Here is a 17,500-nt window from a genome sequence, read left to right as displayed (position 1 = left end):
TCAATATGCAATTTAAAAATTTTAAGTTCAGATGAAAGAGGATGGATGGCCTTGACCATGGGCCTTGCGTCTGGGGCATCAAGGTGAATAAAAAATGGGAACCAATTAATATTCACTCAATAATCAAGTTTAAGGAAAGTCAAGTCCACTGTATTTCTGGACGTTTTAAAGATTCCCGGTTTTAAAGATTCCCCATTTTAAAGATTCCCGCTTTTAAAGATTCCCCGTTTTAAAGATTCCCGGTTTTAAAGATTCCCCATTTTAAAGATTCCCGGTTTTAAAGATTCCCCATTTTAAAGATTCCTGCTTTTAAAGATTCCCCGTTTTAAAGATTCCCCGTTCCCCGTTCCCCATTCCCCATTCCCATTCCCATATTGTTTTGTTTAGAAATCTCCCTTGAGAATTGATATTGATCATCGAACTCGGCCTATTATTGGTTTGCACCCACGTGAAATGGCGGTCGTGTTAGAAGGGAATACAATAGCAATTTATTTTCGCATAATTTGCATAATAATACAGTTTAGTTCCCATCATGGCCGCCTTGACGTCAGAGGCAAACCATCAATTACCGTTCCATCAGCTTTGCACTTTATGTAAGTATTCATATTGTTGATATCCGATGCTACTGTTCGTGCTGACACAGTGCAACCTGCAAAATCGTTGTTAGTGCCGGGGTAACCTAAGATTGATGGGTTACCCGAGCTTTAAAGAGCTTCTTGAACAAGCTGTCCTTTACAAATGAAAAGAAGAGATTATTCACAGACGTCAAAACTCCATCGCGGATCGAGGAAGAAGTCGACAAAGGGGCACTGTTAATTGCTTTATTACATGTGAAATCAGTTATAATAATTCTCTCTGCTACTTGTTTTCAGGGGCACCCAACGACCAATTTGTTGTAAATTGTATTATTATACCCCAGTTAATGAAAATAAATGTTATTAAGGCATTTTTAGGTGTTTTTCAGTGTTGCCGTGGGAAAACATTATCTGTTCCTTTTTCCCAGCAAGACACACAAGAAATTTCCCAGCCAGCTGAGATAGGTCTTCAGAGTTTCTCCAGTCATCTCGGGTTAAAATGCTAGAAAAAGTCAGTAATTCCCAGCCAAAACCTCTATCAATAATAAATTTTTAAGCCAGCTCATCGAAACACCTGTATTTTTGCCAGCCAGCAAGATTCCTCTGGGGAACAGATAAAGTGAGCAACAGATTCATTGGGTGCCCCTGCGTTTTCTCTATTAATTAAGACTGGTTTTCACTTGTGAAGTGGGCCCAAGCACACACGACTTTGACATCACGTAAATGACAAATTGCAACAACTGCAGTAATGAGTGAAGTAATGCAAAACCAAGGTAATTCTCCTATTTCTTTCGACACTCAATTGAAAACCACTCTAACTAGTTTCCAGTTTCCATACGTTTTTCTAATTTAAATATCGGTTTTCCCCTCAACGGTTACTTCTGATGATGAATGTTGACACATTCGAATGAGATTATTCATGTTTGTCACCGCTGTTTGCGTGTTATTCCGTTTTAAAGGCGAGATGTCTAAAGAACAAAAATTTCCACGAAATATTACTGTAAGTAAGTAAGTAAGTAAGTAAGAAAATTTTTGTCATTTGTCCTTGAAAAAGAAACCAATGATCGTCTGCGAATATAAAAAGTACCCAGCCGTAAGCTCGTCCTCGCGATCTCATACACAACCCAAGATTAAAAGATGACTTATTTTTCCCCATGGTTGAATTTTACACCACTGAGGACGGCGGATACATACGGCAGGGTAAAGACGCATTAAATTTTCTTCGAGTAAAAAAAAAAACACTAAGCAACTCCTTCTTTTCATATTTTAATTTTTGGAACAGGGAGCTTTGATTTCCCTGTTTAGGGATAGAGGTTGATTCATTTTCGTATTCTCGCAATTAAATAAAATAGACGTAGAAGCGATGAAATCTTTCCAGATTTGAGTTTTACCTCGTGGGATACTCGATCGCATGCTTGTTTTCAAACCGTGAGAACACGAAGAAGTGATTCTTACCAACCATGTTTTTTTCTTAAATTATAGTTCTTGAGTTATTTCTGGAATCGTTCGAGACTAGTAAGCATTTCTGTGATTAAAGGCGCAAATAAGTTATGATATAAGTAAGGACTGACACCAGAAAGAAGATCACGAAAAAAATGTGATCTAACTTGACTGACACTTTCTGCCATGTTATTTCTTCCCCTTTTTCCTCCCAGCCAGAAGGCGTGTTTTTTCTTTGCGCTGTTTGTTCGGATAGTTCAATTGCGTTCATGGACGCGCGCGATTTGATGACCGGGGGGGTGGGTTGAACATCTGCGTTACTGGTGTGAATCCGCTGAACAGCTTTCCCTTTCTTACAGCGGCAAAAGGTGAAAAGATTTTGCACCGATTCAGGGGGAGTTCCCTCCATAAAGAACACCTTCAGCACAAAAATATTAGCAAACAGCACCAAAGATATGATGATCATTGTGGCTTGCAAGCCGATTCCAAGCATCGGAACTCCGTCGGAAGTTTCCGGAAGAAACGACGGGATCAGGAGCAAAAACACGATCATCGCAAGTAGGATGGTAGTGACAAATCCTACCCTTTCTCCACTCTCCACGGGTATAAAAAAGCTTGTTAGTGCAAGTATCATGAGTAAGCAACTCGGTAATGTAAGGTAGAACAAGTGATACAGAGGCTTTCTCGTCATATAAAGAGTGTAAACAACTTCGCTGAATTCGAATGGACAGCAGTCACCGTGGTCCGTAAGGTCGATTTTAGAGTCAATCTGATTTATATCCCAGTCACCACTTGAAACAAAACGATCTAAAGGAAGAAAGATCAGAGTAATCAGAGCAATTGTTAGGAAATCAACTCAGCCGAGATTGCCGGGCTTTTTATTTGCCCTAAGATCATGGACTTTAACTTCACATGTAACTGAGAGAATGGGCGAAAGCAGGAGCCCATCTTCCATACAGCGTCTGTGAAACGGCGTTTTCACAAGTAGGTTTATTTTTAGACTAGCCCTTCCCGCGAATTAGGTCAAAAAACAAGGGCAGTTCCGGTTCGGTGACCCTATGACGTCAGCTTAATTTCTTGTCATTGGTCATCGGGCTCCTGTGGGAGTCTCATTCGCGGGAAATTCAATCTAACAATAAATCGGTCTGTGAAAACCCCGTTACACGAACACAGTAGAGTTGCAGGCTCCGGGTCATGGGTTCTTGGCGAAAGAGTGTTATGCCGACTGACTGATTGACTGGCATTTGTCTGACCGAATGGGAGCCTGACCTACTTACGGACTGACTGTTATGATTGTAAACAAGGATTCATTGGATTCATTGTACTTCCGGTTTGTGTTGGCCCATGATGCCTTGCACGTTAAGATATTCTTTGCTTTTTGCCGCCATTTTCAAGTTTTAATACGTGTACGATTAAAACGTTTTCACATTCTAGCGGTCTCTTGTAAAGGATTCATATTGCACTGACTGACTGACCAGTTGACTTACTCCCTGTTGGCAAGAGGTCTCTTTTCTTCTTGCGTTGAACGGGAAAAAAGACCTCTGCTATGGGTCGAGACTCGCTTTGATCCAACCACCGTCCACGACCTTGGAGGGCACTCTTCAAACCGCATGCCCCACGGTATGTTTGCTGACTGTGACTTGAGCCCGCTGTGTGTCCAGCGCATTCTTTTACAGTAATTCCGCTGTTGTTAAGTGAGCCCACACAAACATGAAGCATCACGTGAGGATTCGGTCGCTAAGTAACCACCGCGCATGCTTAACACAGTGAGTTTCAACCTATGGCAGAGGTCGCTTTTTACTGTACTCGTCAGCAAAGTGAACGCAAAAGCAAAAGAAAAGTGACCTCTGCCTGCAGGGAAAGTGACTTACTGAACTATTGACAGACCGGCAGACCAACCAACAGACCAACCGGCGCACGTAATGACTGACTAAAATTACTTGAATTACCGGAGAATCAACTGAGAGAGTGATTGACTGATTAACCCTTTGGCTACTAGAGATTTGGCCGAAAAACACGTTTTGAAGCTAGTTGAGGGGTTTTTTGGTCACTGTCGTGCTGTTTAATAGCTAAATCTCCCCACAAATCCGTTTCCAGGTTGTACACTCCGCGGCCTTTTCAGCCAGGTGCAAAATAAGTGCTTGCAAAGTTCGGGCATGCGCAGAAAACAAAATTTCTCTCCTTCCCTCTCTTTTCGCTTTCTTTGCCTCATTTTTTTGAACTTGCTGGGCATTTGGTAGGCTTTATTTTGGTGGGAAGAGTTTCTGAGAAACCTTTCATCATCTTAGAATTAGGTGCTCAGAAAGGTAGGTGGGTAATGGAGCAAGCTTTTCATGGAGATTTTCAGGTCAGTGTTACATGGTTTTTTTGGCCGTTTCTCCAGTTTCCTTGACTGAATTGTGCTCATTCTGGTATAGTTTGAAAGATCTCTTCTCCCTGCACAAGTTAGTGGACAAAGCTGTTCCTAACCGTTAAAAGTGATGACGTCACAAGGGGTAGATGGGACCGTGGATAAAGCTGGACGTTTTTTGCCAGATAGTAAGCAAAGGGTTAACTTCAACTGACAGCTAGTGGATACTTTCTCTGTCATTTCACTAAATCAAAATCTCCCAATCAAAAAGACTATTGTTCGACAACATTCACAAAATTAACGAGAAATTCATATACTTACTAGTGAACTCTCCCCCTCCCTTTGTATCCTTAAACAATTTGATTTTCATTTTGTCGATTCCGTAAGAAAATGATCCAAAACCAAGTTCACAAGACTGAGAATCCAAAGGCCATTCATTAATCACCAAATCACAATTTGCTTTAAAAGTAGCTGGTCCACTCCACACACAATTCCCCTCGTGGTCGACCGACACTTCAGTGACAAATTTAGTTCTTCCACCCGCCAGAGTGACGCCCTCGTCACCACTGAAACACAAACAAAACTTTAGTGTTAGAGACTGGCTGCATGTTTATCCGAGAGCTGTAAGAAATTGTATTCACTCAAAACAAGATAGGATGATGGGCCTCTTCCAAGGCTGTCTTGTTCAAAAGTTTTCTCCATTTTTGACTGTGGATTGGATCAGAAACCTGCCAGGGCGGTATAATTCTAGCTGGCCAACAAAACAATGCTATTCGTCTAATAACAGTATCGAAGAAAAATCACAAAAAGCAGTTTTCAAGCACTCACTTGTTGAAAAGAGATATGTCTGGAACCCAGACCTCTTCCGGAAGAAACCGCACTCGAGTCATTCCTCCGAAATCCTGAGCTTTCCATTGAAGAAATTCGTTCTTCCATAGCTAGAACGCCAGAAAGAACCACTTATTATTTATACTAATTACAAATGTTAATGGTAAAACTATATTAATTTTCAGATGCGTTTACCTTTCCAAGAAGTCGAGGTTGGCCTGTTGGGATAAATTACCTAAGTTGAAACTGAACTTTGTAATGCATAGTAATACCATTCAAGTATAGGTGAGCCTTGTACAGATCTGGGCCTGTAGAGTATTTCACTGACGTGATCAGAAACTTTGTCAGTTCCGCCGTGACGTCACGTAAAAACACTCTATTGGCGACTTCTTGGGAAATTGAATACTTTCAAGTTGTCGCACTCAAACCCTTTAATTAATTTCTTTTCAGCTGTTTGTATAGAAGCATTAAGTATCAAAAGCGTCATGATTAAGACTGAACCGTTTGAGATTTTATTTTTGAGTCACAAAATGAAAGTTGATATCATTTCCACATCTGTTGACGATGACCAATGGCGCTCATCCTCGAACCAGACCTACTTGATAACAACGTTCGTTCGGCTTCAAATTTATGCTCTAATCGCGCATGCGCGAGCGCTTTCGTCAGCGCTGTACATGCTGACCGAAACAATTGCGGTTTGGGGAAACGAGCAAAAAGGTTCTCTGATGCTCAAATGTGACATTTCTAACGTATTTGTGCTTTCTACAAATTCCTGAAGACGCATTTTATACAGGTGAAAAAACAACAACACATTAAGTGTCACAATAAAAAAGATAAATCGTAACTTAAGCTCACCTGAATCACCCAGGTATCCAAAACAACGGTTTGTTCTTTATTATCCTGTTGAAACAACGGTTATTTTGTTTAGCTTCGTTTCCTGTTGAGCACCTTTCAATTGAATATTTAGACAGTGTTGAATTTCGCCATTGCCTGAACTGCAAAATTCGAGGCTCAGTGATTGGCTTAGCAATGTCACCCACCCTCTCAGACAATCAATCAGAGGCAAAGGCGTTTTCCGGCGCTCTGCGTCTGCGCAAGCCGCAAAGAGTTGCTTTCACCGTTATGATTGGTTTATCATTTTTTTATCTGCGGGTATTGCGTTTGGCCAAAACTTTGCAATGGTTTTGTTTGGCTTTTTCTTCTTCCATCTGTTGTGAATGCATACTGCGAAACGTGACGCGACAGCACTGGATGTTTTTAATTTAAAAGCTAAGGAGGTTGTTGTGCCATTTTCATGTATTCACCATTCTTACCGTAAGGTAAATAACCTTAAGATATTGTTTTATTAGGGAGCTTATCCAACAACAGCCACAGAAAGCCATTCCGGAATACAAGTTCATGTTTGCCAGACTCCAGAATCGCATGAATTCATCATTCCAACTTGGTCTCGCGCAAGGATATGTAAGCCAAAGAAACACAAGACTGATTTGAGTAATCATTGTGCTTGCGTCTTTCGCGAGAATCAGGTTTAAGGTCGCGTCCACACGTATTTTTGAATCCGGAACTTTTTCTTTCCGGATTAAAAAATATTTCCATCCACACGTAGCGTATTAAAAATGGAATAGGCCATTTCCGAGTTCATGGCTGCCTCCTCTTCAAAGCGAGTCTAAGTGCGAAGTTTTTGTGATGGTAATTAGTGCTACTTTACATATGAATGAAAAGTAATTTTCATAAGAAAAACTTCGCACTTAGACTCTCTTTGAAAAGGAGGCAGCCATGAACTCGGAAATGGCCTATTTGCCCGTCCACACATATAAACGTATATCCGGATGCACTCTAGTGCTCAGGACTTCTCAAGGAAACAGAGGTATCATAGCTTGCGCCATGAAGCCTTCAGCAGCCATCTTGAGAATTGATTTCACGGTAAGGAGTTGGGCTCGATCTTGTTAACAAATGTTAAGTCATCGAGATAAAAATAATATCTGGATTTGGCGTCCACACGGTTTCGGATTCATATCGGATAAAAAAATGTCCACTCTGGAGAGCGTATTCAAAATGTTCCAGATTCGCCAGCGAATTCGCCGGATACGTGAGGACGGAAGGCGTATCCGGAAAGAAAAAGTTGCGGATTTAGAAATATTCGGATACGTGTGGACGGGGCCTAGGAAGCCAAAACAGTAGTTTAGCTTGATCTGCACGTTCAACTTGTGCAGCACGCTTCAAATTAAATACACTTGATGCATGCATGCATGCATTCATTCATGCATACTTCCCATGCGTCTGATATTTGTGGACATTTTCATTTTCTTTCGAACAAATTACTCGAAATTCAGGTTATTCGCCGGACATGACTAGAAAACCGTGAACTAAAATTTAAAAGGAAACACACCAATGGGAGGAATGGGAGACCCCACTGTTTATAAACAATTCAACCACAGAGCAAAAGAACCTTTGTTTCGACAGCAAATCAATCTATGGTTGACACATTAGCTTAATGACAATAGTTGACGTAACTGTGAGTATTGCTATAGCCATGAAGACAAGACCCGGGTTGTTCGAAGCATGGCTAGCGCTAAAGAGGTTTCAAGCAACCGTCCTCTGCAGACTGGAGTGTAATAGGAGCTCACGGCTCACAATTAACTTGTTCCCATATGGTTTCCTGGCCAATCGGAGCAATCGCTCGGTCATTAGCCTGCAAACGCATACGTATTTCCGGGCGTCATTTGCCGCGGTAATTACGTCTGCGGGCTACTACGTGGTTAGTGCACTCGACTCCGGATCGAGTAGACTGGGTTCGGGTCCTGTAGAGTATTTCACTGACGTGATCAGAAACTTTGTCAGTTCCGCCGTGACGTCACGTAAAAACACTCTATTGGCGACTTCTTGGGAAATTGAATACTGGTCGGGGACATTGTGTTGTGTTGTTCTTGGGCAAGATACTTTGCTCTCACGGTGCCTCTCTCCACCCAGGTGTATAAATGGGTACCGGCGGGTTTAATGCTAGGGGTAACCCTGCGATGGACTAGCATCCCATCCAGGGGTGAGTTGAAATACTCCTAGTCGCTTCATGCTACAGTAACCGGAGATAACCGCTGGCCTGATGGGCCTTCTAGGCTCGTAGCAGACTTTCCCTTACTTAAGCAGGCTACTCGGTCATGGGTTCACTTTACCGTTAAACTTGGAATTTTTCTTGGCTTCCTGGTCAAGACTGAAAAGATCAAATTGCTTGCTTCAGATTATAGTTCTAGAAGAATTAAAATGTACTCACAACTTTCACTAATCTGCTTATTTTCATGCCAAATGAAACGTCTAAGGAACCATTGCGTAAAATTGGTAAAACTGTCTTGTCATGATCCACCAACAGCGAAGCTCTGATCTGATGTTCAAAGGATCTCTTTGAGTTCCCTAAAACACCTGAAACACAGAAAACCGGCAATAAATATAACGATGAAGACCAATGCTAGGTTAAAGAGGAAATGTCATTTCCGTCATCATGTACAGCATTACTCCAAAAGACCAGGGCCCGGTTCCTCGAAAGCCGATTAACTTAATCCAGGATTAGCGTAAACTTTTGTTTCACGTTTTCAACTTTTTGGTGAAAGTTTCTTTTGCTTCTTTTTGTTTTTCATGATTGACGTCCTCTCATGTAAAGTTCTGCCAAAAATCTGCGTTGAACAGCATTTGGGAGAAGAGAAATAAACTGCTTGGTTAATTTTTAATCTTAGATTAGCGTTAATCGGCTTTCGAGGAACCGGGCCCAGAGTGCTGTAGGATATAAGCCGTGAGTTTACCAGGGTTAGGGCGTGTGGTTAAAGATGGAACAGAGATCGAGTCCGGGAAAACGGGCCTCAACACTTACTTCAACATCGGTTCGATTTTGTTGAAGAGCGATGTTAAAACCGTTTGCCCTCCCCACCCTCCCCCCTTTCAACCGCTTTGGAACCTTGAATCGAAGTTGAATCGATGTGTTGCGTACCCCAGCAGTCAACATCTTTCAACATCGTTCAACAAAATCGACCGGAAGTTGCAGCAAATGTAGAAGCCATTTGCACGGACTTTAATTTTGCAATGGAATAAAGCGTACTGTCGCGGGCCTGTGGCCTGTTTCTCAAAAGTCCCGAAAATTTTCGGGCCTATTTCGGGTGCCACAATTCCCTTTATATCTTCGAAACGCCGAGGTTCTAAGCCACTAAACTTCGCAATCCTCTTAGTTTTTCTTACATTAAAAACATGTTAAAGGATCAGCTTTTCAAACTAAGCAGATTGCAGTTTGACAACTGGCTTCTCGGGCTCTAAAAGTTCTCGGGACTTTCGATAAACAGACACAGACCCCTGAAAAACGATCGACAACGACTCCCTGGTGCGGTCAGAGTAGAACTATTGGGCATACCAGTAATTTTTTTTACCCTTCAGTAATATTATTACTTTAAAAATAGAGGAACCGTAGCAAGGGTAAAACATATTAAAAATTATAAAAACGTTCACAATTAGTTTTTTTGACACATATCTTTTCCCGTTTTTATATTCTTTTTATAGTCTCACCTATTTTTGTATAAAGTGTAGTTGTCATTTTTTCCATTCATTTCCATTGAAGGCTGTAGCCTGACAGGCGAAAGCTCGAAAGTTTTAACTGTATATAGCCAGTGAACGTTTTTATAATTTTTAAATATTATTACTGTTATTAAAGAAATGAACTACGGATATCAGATTTCCAGCATTTTCATTGGCTCGCCGGACACAGGCTATCTGTTCATATACCTGCTGTACCTAATATGGTCAAGGAACGCTTCAGCAATAATTGAAGCGAGCTGAAAACATTTTTGCCATTTTGTGCCATATAAAATCAACATGGGAGAGTTGTTGATTCTGAATTTTTTAATAAAACAATTAGTCTACTCGGGCTTGTGGATGTAAAATGATCCCGCGCGCCCTTGTAGAATAAATATTGTTAAATATACAACTGATTCCCCGGCGGCAGCATAGCCCATGTTACTAACTTGAAGCTCTGAAAAGGCTTTCAGATAAATCTTTGCGTTTTTCTTTTAATTTAAGAAAAATGTTGAATATTTATTAATTTGTACCGTTTGAAATAACAAATTATAAACAGCGTGATATCGAAAGAAAGACATGCTGGCTTGGCAGCGTTTTCCGCTTTTCATGATGGCTAAATACAACGTAAGGTACGTCAAGATATTCACTCTCGTCTAGTATAAAAACGTTTGACCTTTGAGGAAAACTTTTAAAAGTCAGCCGTTTTTATTTGTTTCCTGAAAGCAAGAAATATGTTTTTCTCTGTCATATTACAATAAATATATTATTCGACTGATTATTGTGCACTTATATCAAAAAATAAGCCCACGTTATCTAAGACATTTGCAGCTAGGGTGAATTTCGGCTAAGTATAATATCTTTGGAAGCGCGGTTGCACCATTCAATCCGATCGGATTTAACGATTGTTTCTATTCGGGCATGGGGTGTTTCATTTGAGGCGTACTGGTAAATACAATTCGTCAACTGACAAAGACCATTTTTGAGATTACATTTACAATGATAAAGTTTTTAGCGCGTTTTTAAACTTAAATTCTCCCGAAATGAGTAAACAGTTTGTGGCATACTGAGAGCTCAAAACACTTGCACTGGAACGGTTTACATAGCTTTAATTAAGGGTTGCTACGCGAGACAGAGTCGTCGTAAAGCAAAATTAAACAACTCAGTTTCTTCGGCAGAACTAGTCATTATTAAAATTCGCCCCTTCATTTATCAGCCCCAAATCACGGGCTCAGTACCGTTTTTAGAAACCATAATCGGTCAGATGTATAACTTAACTGCAGCTTTATAATAAGAGCGCATTCGAGAAACGATACTCTGTCTTACTCACGTATTACATTTCTTACCTTGATTGTATATTGTTAAACCTTGTATATACAGAAAGATAGCAGCGACAATGTACATCTTGTGAAAGAGAAGATTCCTTGCATGCACTTTGAAGACTGTGCTCTCGATCGATCATACGCAGACTGAAAGTTGCCTTTTAATGACAAATTAAAGTTTGCATTGATGTTTACCCAAGAGATATAATTATTGTGCAAATTATTTCTTCTGTTTTTACAATCAAATTGACGTCAAGTTGTTCACAGAGCCCACCCTTCGTTTCACAACAGCGATATTGGTTACGTGGGCCGAAATTTTGTTCACGTAAAGGGCACAACACCATATGAAAACAAAAAAGCTAACCGGCGAGACCGGTGAATTCCTCGAAAAAATAAATTAAAGCACGGAATCACTTGAAACACCTTAACAAAACACAAAAATGCGTTACTGTGGTGCCACGAGTTGTGAGAAAGTAATTGATCGAATATATCGGCTAACTGACTGCTTAAGTGATTGATGGGAAATAAAAGAATCCGAGCAGAACATTGCTAAGTACGTGAAACGTTATTGACTTCGTTGCCAAGGCAAACTTGATTCCTTAAGTTCCATTTCAAAAAATCTTGATTCACACGGAATTTATGATTTAGGTCATGCTGAGGGAAATTTCGTGGACATTGCACTGCATGCTACGTGATTTCAGGCATTTCAAGGCTTGAGCGCCAGTTTGCCGGCAGAAAAAAAATGAAATTTCCGTGATATCGTGCACTCAGTCCTGACCACAGTGACGTAGAGAAATCAAGCTTGAAAACGTGCCACTGTTCTTCTTCGAATTAACACCTGCAAATATGCAGTAAACTAAAGCTCAGGCTTCTCACTAGAACATCCAACGTCCGATTCTTAATGCCTTCTTAAGTTTGGTAGAAAACAGACACTCAAATTCTACCCGGCCTCGATACCTGCCAATATATAAAAAAATGTATCTACTACGCTTCCCGTTAGAGAATATTTAACGTTGTTGCGTTACTAGCAACATTCGGGCACCAGTTTATAGTATCATGATATAGGGAAAACCTCAAGTGCTTCTGGGTAGTTTTTGTTTCGAGTGAATCATGAGAAGCTTAACTTGGGTCAGGAATGTGGGTCCCCGCTGTTTAGGTAAAAAAAAATTACCAAAATCTCAGTGGGAGTTGTAACAAGACTTACGCTAAAAAGGCAGAGCGAGAGACAAAGAGAGAGAGAGGTGTTAATCTCGACACATTTGTTGGGCCGACTTCGTCATAAAGTTTTAATGACGACAAATAACTCAAACTACTTTAAATTAATTTTGAGTGACGTGTCAAAATAGTCCAGAGGCACAGTAAATCAATCGGAAATATTTTCTAAAACACGGTTTACAATGGCCAGCATCATGCAATTAAAAAATGGAAAATTATTTCTTTATTCTCTTTATTTCAAATTAATTTAAACACAGGCAAATTATATCTTAACTTTCAGGCTACCGAGATGCAACTTGTTTTGCCCGGCATACACTTTTCTCAACGGCAACGGTGAATTGGTTCTTTTCTGATTTTAAAGCAATCCATTTTTAAGTTTTATACTTATGGAACTCGATAACTGAGGAATAAAACTCAACAGCTATTACACCTTCGAACATCTGCTTCCCTAATTCTCCGGTTAAGCATGAAATTAAACGCGTTAGTGATGTATTGGTATATTTGTTAATTTAAACACAGGCAAATTATTTTGTCAGTTAACTTTCAGGCTACCGAGATGCAACTTGTTTTGCCTGGCATACACTTTTCTCAACAGCAACGGTGAATTGGTTCTTTTCTGATTTTAAAGCAATCCATTTTTAAGTTTTATACTCATGTATGGAACTCGATAACTGAGGAATAAAACTCGACAGCTATTACACCTTCGAACATCTGCTTCCCTAATTCTCCGGTTAAACATGAAACGCGTTAGTGATGTATTGGTGTATTTGTTAATTTAAACACGGGCAAATTATATCTTAACTTTCAGGCTGCCGAGATGCAACTTGTTTTGCCTGGCATACACTTTTCTCAACAGCAACGGTGAATTTGTTCTTTTCTGATTTTAAAGCAATCCATTTTTAAGTTTTATACTCATGGAACTCGATAACTGAGGAATAAAACTCAACAGCTATTACACCTTCGAACATAATACTCCGGTTAAACATGAAACGTTAGTGATGTATTGGTGTCTTTGTTAATTTAAACACAGGCAAATTATTTTGTCAGTTAACTTTCAGGCTATAGAGTTGCAACTTGTTTTGCCTGGCATACACTTTTCTCAACAGCAACGGTGAATTGGTTCTTTTCTGATTTTAAAGAAAACCATTTTTAAGTTTTATACTTATGGAACTCGGTAACTGAGGAAGTGGGAAATTTAGAATGCCCAATTGTAGCTGTGTAAAATTTCATTCCGGGCTAATTGATTTCCCAGCATGTTACAGGGAGGCACATTCAATATTAATCACAGACTTATCAATTTCCTGCTATTATGATATCCTGACATCATGAAATTGAACCTAACAGCAATTATTTTACCTCAACGTTTGAGGGTGAGCCTGTATACCGGGAAGGCTTCCAGCACCGAATTCCCCGACGTCAACATTGTTTACTGACTCCATAACTCGTTTGAAAACATGAATACAGAAATCCATGACATTCAGACGAAGACTGCTCCCCACAGAGGCCAACCAAAGTTATTCCGTAAGCTTCGTCCACGTTTTTACCAGGATTTCGGACGGCGAGTCTAATCTGCAGGTCGCAGGTCACAGGTTGAAGGTCATTGTTTCGCCAATACAGAAAGTATCCTAAACATTCTTAAAAGCTAACCTTGGGCCTAATTAGGCCTAAACAAACGTTTTTAGGCCTCAGGTTAGCTTTTAAGAATGTTTAGGATACTTGTATTGGTGAAACAATGACTGCAACCTGTCACCTGCGACCTGCGACCTGCGATCTGCAGATTAGACCCGCCGAATTTCGGAATGTGATCACCATTTTCCCGAAAAAAATTACCGACTTGAAGGCGACAAATCTCTCTTCGAAAGAGCTGAAAAAACTTTCCTTCGACAAATTGGCTAACATTTTACCCTGGATGCCAGAGGTCTTCTCGCTCACCAGCGGCGAGGAGCATCGAAGTAGTGCTGGTCGGCGAGAGACGACGGCGACCTGTACCATTTTTCCCTGGGTGAGAGAGTTAATCCATAAATCCTATAGAACGAAAAATGGTTCCGTGTCCCAGCACTAACCGCCACTGTCGATACGCGCAAACGAACTGAAATAGATTTGTGTTGCCCACAAAATTCATCTCGCCCCTAAATATGGTCATTCAATAAAAAGTTAACTACTTTTTTCTGCTTAACGTAAGTTCACAGTACAATCTGATCGATCCTGAATGCTTTAACACTTTTCTGAATACGAAACACCTTTTGTGTTATGTTTTTAGCCTTTGCTGATGGATTTCTACACCGTCAGGAGACGTCCAGCCGAGAATTCCTGAGTAGGCTTAAGCTCCTCATGTCGGATACGACTGAAACAAGAACCGCTGATGCCAAGTGAAAATGTATGTTTGTGCGATGGGAGTGGCGGGAAGTGCTCGCATCCCTGGCACCGGTAATATTTTCCCACATGTTTGATCTACAGAAAGCCGGGACTGATATGATAGATCATGCAGTATTGGTCAACGAATTATAGAACTCTGTAACCAGTCAGATAGCGAGACGAATAGTGAGGGGAGAGTCTCTAAAATCAAATCTCAGATATTTGTCCATTGATTGGATTAGTTTGGTGCTGCGTCGTTGAGGAGTGAGACACGAAAAAAATGCTTTTATCAAACGAATTAATAAAACAGAAAATTAACCACCGTAATGATTTGTGAGCTGAAGTTTGCAGCATATCCCTGCCAGCAGAGTTCTCTTTTCTTTTGCGTTCGCTGGGCTGACTCAAAATTCACTGTGTTGAGCATGCGCGGCGGTTACTTAGTGACCGAATCCTCACGTGATAGTTCATGTTGTGCGGGCTCACTTAGCAACAGCGGGATTACAGTAAAGGAATGCGCGGGGTACAGTGGGCTCAAGTCACGGTCAGCAAACATATCATGGGTCATGCGGGTTTGAAGAGTGCCGTCCAAGGTTATGTAAGGCGGTTGGATCAAGATGAGTTTCGACCCATGGCCGGGTTTTCTTTTCCTGTACTTGTCAGCCCAGCGAACGCAAAGCATTAGCCCTTTGTCAAAGTAAATCGAGGAAGGGCTAAGGGGGATGGAAGCGTCAACACTCAAATCTCTCTCATGGTGGTTAATTTATATTGATTTACTAGTTTGTTGAAAGCAAATTTGTTTATTAAGCGCTTTCAAAACCCGCATAAAAACGCAAATTGCTTTGAATTGCGGCTGATAGACAAACGAGAGAAGTGTTGTTCGCACTTAGCTGGACAATTTAAGCAATTGTTTCTAAAAGAAATGCATGGCTTCATAGCTTTGAAGCCGCTGTTTCTTTGGAGCTCAGTTGGTAGAGCATTGCACCGGCATCGCAGAGGTCGTGTGTTCGAATCCCGTTAAAGCCACCTGCCGGAATTTTTCTTCAGGAGTCAAAAAGAGACAGTTGATTAATTGTCTAGCTAAGTGTGAAGATTACTTCTCTCTTTCGTCTATAGCCCGCGCTTGTGCGCATGCTCACTAGCTCGCTAGTTTGGCATAGCTTAGGTGTACCACATGTGTGGGACATTTGGGGTGGGTTTATATGCTTAACCTCCAACCTACACATCACCACTGCACTGGTGAGGCGACCAAGTGAGTGTGAGTGTGAGTAAGTGTAGATACTAAATTTCTATTCTTGTGTTGTACAATATTTCACGAGTGAGCAAAGCGAACGAGTGAAGTATATTCAACAAGAGAGAACAGGCGCCGAAGGGCTCTTATAGCCAAAAATTGGCTATTTCAACCTTACGGCGCATGCTCACTCCTCGTGCGAACATGAATGCACCAATTAGAGACGTTTTTGATTGTGAGAAAACCAATGAGAAGACACTTTGTTTCAGGGTTCCCCAGATCTCTTCTCTCCCTCAGTCAAGAGAAGAGCTATGGGATAGAGATTGGTCCGTTAGGGGAATACATGAACCCAACAAATTGACATTCTCCAAACCGTCTTTCCTCGATCATAGCTCGGTTGGTAATTGCACCTTAATTGCATCGGCGTCGCAGAATTTATGGGTTCGAATCCCGTTGAAACCACTGTGATTTTTTCATGTGTCAAAGAGACAATAACCTGCTTAAACTGTCTAGCGAGGTACAAAGATCACTTTTCTCATTCATTCTGTTTTCGTGAAAGTGTCGAAACACCGATAGAATTTATATGACCAATCTCAACTTGTGCAAAACAGTGCAATTCGAATAAATTACCTGCAACTACAATCGTGGACAAAATTCGTTAAGACAGACAAGCAAAACTCGAAATTTTCGATGATTTCAGAATCAATTCCAACAGTGGTACCATATTTTAAAACTACGTTGCAGTCCTCACTCCCCCCCCCCCCCTCCCCTCCTTCCCCACCCAATACAAGGTTGAGAGTCTAAAACAAACAACGGGTGGATGTTGACAACATTGTGGGTGTGGTGGGGGAGGAGCTGGGCATTGGTAGTTGAATCTCGCGCGACTGTCTGCTCTAAGTGCAAATATGTCCCAAGAATGTTGTCTATGATTGTAACCCATGCCATGGTGACGTAGCAAAAACGCATGCGTTCAAGTTGCGATTGATTATTTTCGGCTTCTCATCACTCGAAAAACTGGCGCGAATCTTTTATCGTGGTATTTAGAACCAAAAAAACAACAACAACATTCACGAAAATACTTTCGAATTTATATAACAGTTTTATCTTTATCTTTATCGCCCGTTTTACTATTAGCTCGAATCCGATATAGCCGTGACCATGGATACCGTGTGGTTTACGATTCAAGGGTTTTTATTTAGCGTTTTTGGATGATGATTTGTTGTTACAACACATGAATTGGCATTCGATTCAGAAACAAATAAAATCTCTTTTCCGAATCTTATTCGAAAAAAATGGAAATGGTATCAACGGGAACAGATATCTCAACGGATGCCACCATATTTGCGTTATGACATCATAATTAAGTTCCAAATTATTCTTTGTTTCCATATGACGTCACAACGGCCATCTTGGTGACCTTGAACAAGGAAATGGCGGCCTTTAATATTGGAACCCCAATCGAATCCCTGGTTTGAACTTTCTGTTGTGCCGTTTAAGAAAATTTGACTAGAAAACGCCGATATGTCAACAAGGCTTCGAGGTTGCTCATTGGTCAGTGATGAACAAAGTGACAAAACCTACAAGGAAACCCCTATGTACAGGCCATACGAAATAATGCAAGTGAACAGGAATAAAATGA

The 17,500-nt window shown here is 40.8% G+C and overlaps 2 protein-coding genes across 2 annotated transcripts in view; both read right to left on the bottom strand.

Annotated features, from left to right (window-relative positions):
- Positions 1-807: 807 nt before the first annotated feature.
- Positions 808-11,358, bottom strand: LOC137973780 (acetylcholine receptor subunit alpha-like). The gene is made up of 6 exons (XM_068820665.1): positions 11,088-11,358; positions 8,462-8,607; positions 6,049-6,093; positions 5,194-5,303; positions 4,687-4,931; positions 808-2,822 (listed from the first exon to the last, which is right to left on the bottom strand). Exons 1-6 carry the CDS (start codon positions 11,143-11,145, stop codon positions 2,107-2,109), a joined length of 1,320 nt encoding a protein of 439 aa, XP_068676766.1. The 5' UTR covers positions 11,146-11,358; the 3' UTR covers positions 808-2,106.
- A 5,676-nt stretch (positions 11,359-17,034) lies between these two features.
- The window catches only part of LOC137973191 (neuronal acetylcholine receptor subunit alpha-5-like), a 7,745-nt gene continuing 7,279 nt past the window's right edge, over positions 17,035-17,500 (bottom strand). Inside the window, exon 6 of the mRNA XM_068819961.1 lies at positions 17,035-17,500. This exon is cut by the window's right edge and continues 657 nt beyond it. Within this exon, the coding sequence (XP_068676062.1) occupies positions 17,439-17,500 (62 nt within the window). The 3' untranslated portion in view covers positions 17,035-17,438.

The sequence above is a fragment of the Montipora foliosa genome, chromosome 10 (assembly GCF_036669935.1).
Source record: "Montipora foliosa isolate CH-2021 chromosome 10, ASM3666993v2, whole genome shotgun sequence".
Classification (NCBI taxonomy): Eukaryota; Metazoa; Cnidaria; class Anthozoa; order Scleractinia; family Acroporidae; genus Montipora; species Montipora foliosa.
Note: the sequence above shows the minus strand (reverse complement) of the source record. Positions and strands in the feature narration are given on the sequence as shown.

Coding starts and splice junctions, on each gene's coding strand:
- LOC137973780 (XM_068820665.1), bottom strand. CDS start 11,145: ATGTACATTGTCGCTGCTATCTTTCTGTATATACAAGGTTTAACAATA. Junction 8,608..11,087: donor TTTAACAATATACAATCAAG/GTAAGAAATGTA, acceptor TCTGTGTTTCAG/GTGTTTTAGGGAACTCAAAG. Junction 6,094..8,461: donor TAAGCAGATTAGTGAAAGTT/GTGAGTACATTT, acceptor TTGTTTCAACAG/GATAATAAAGAACAAACCGT.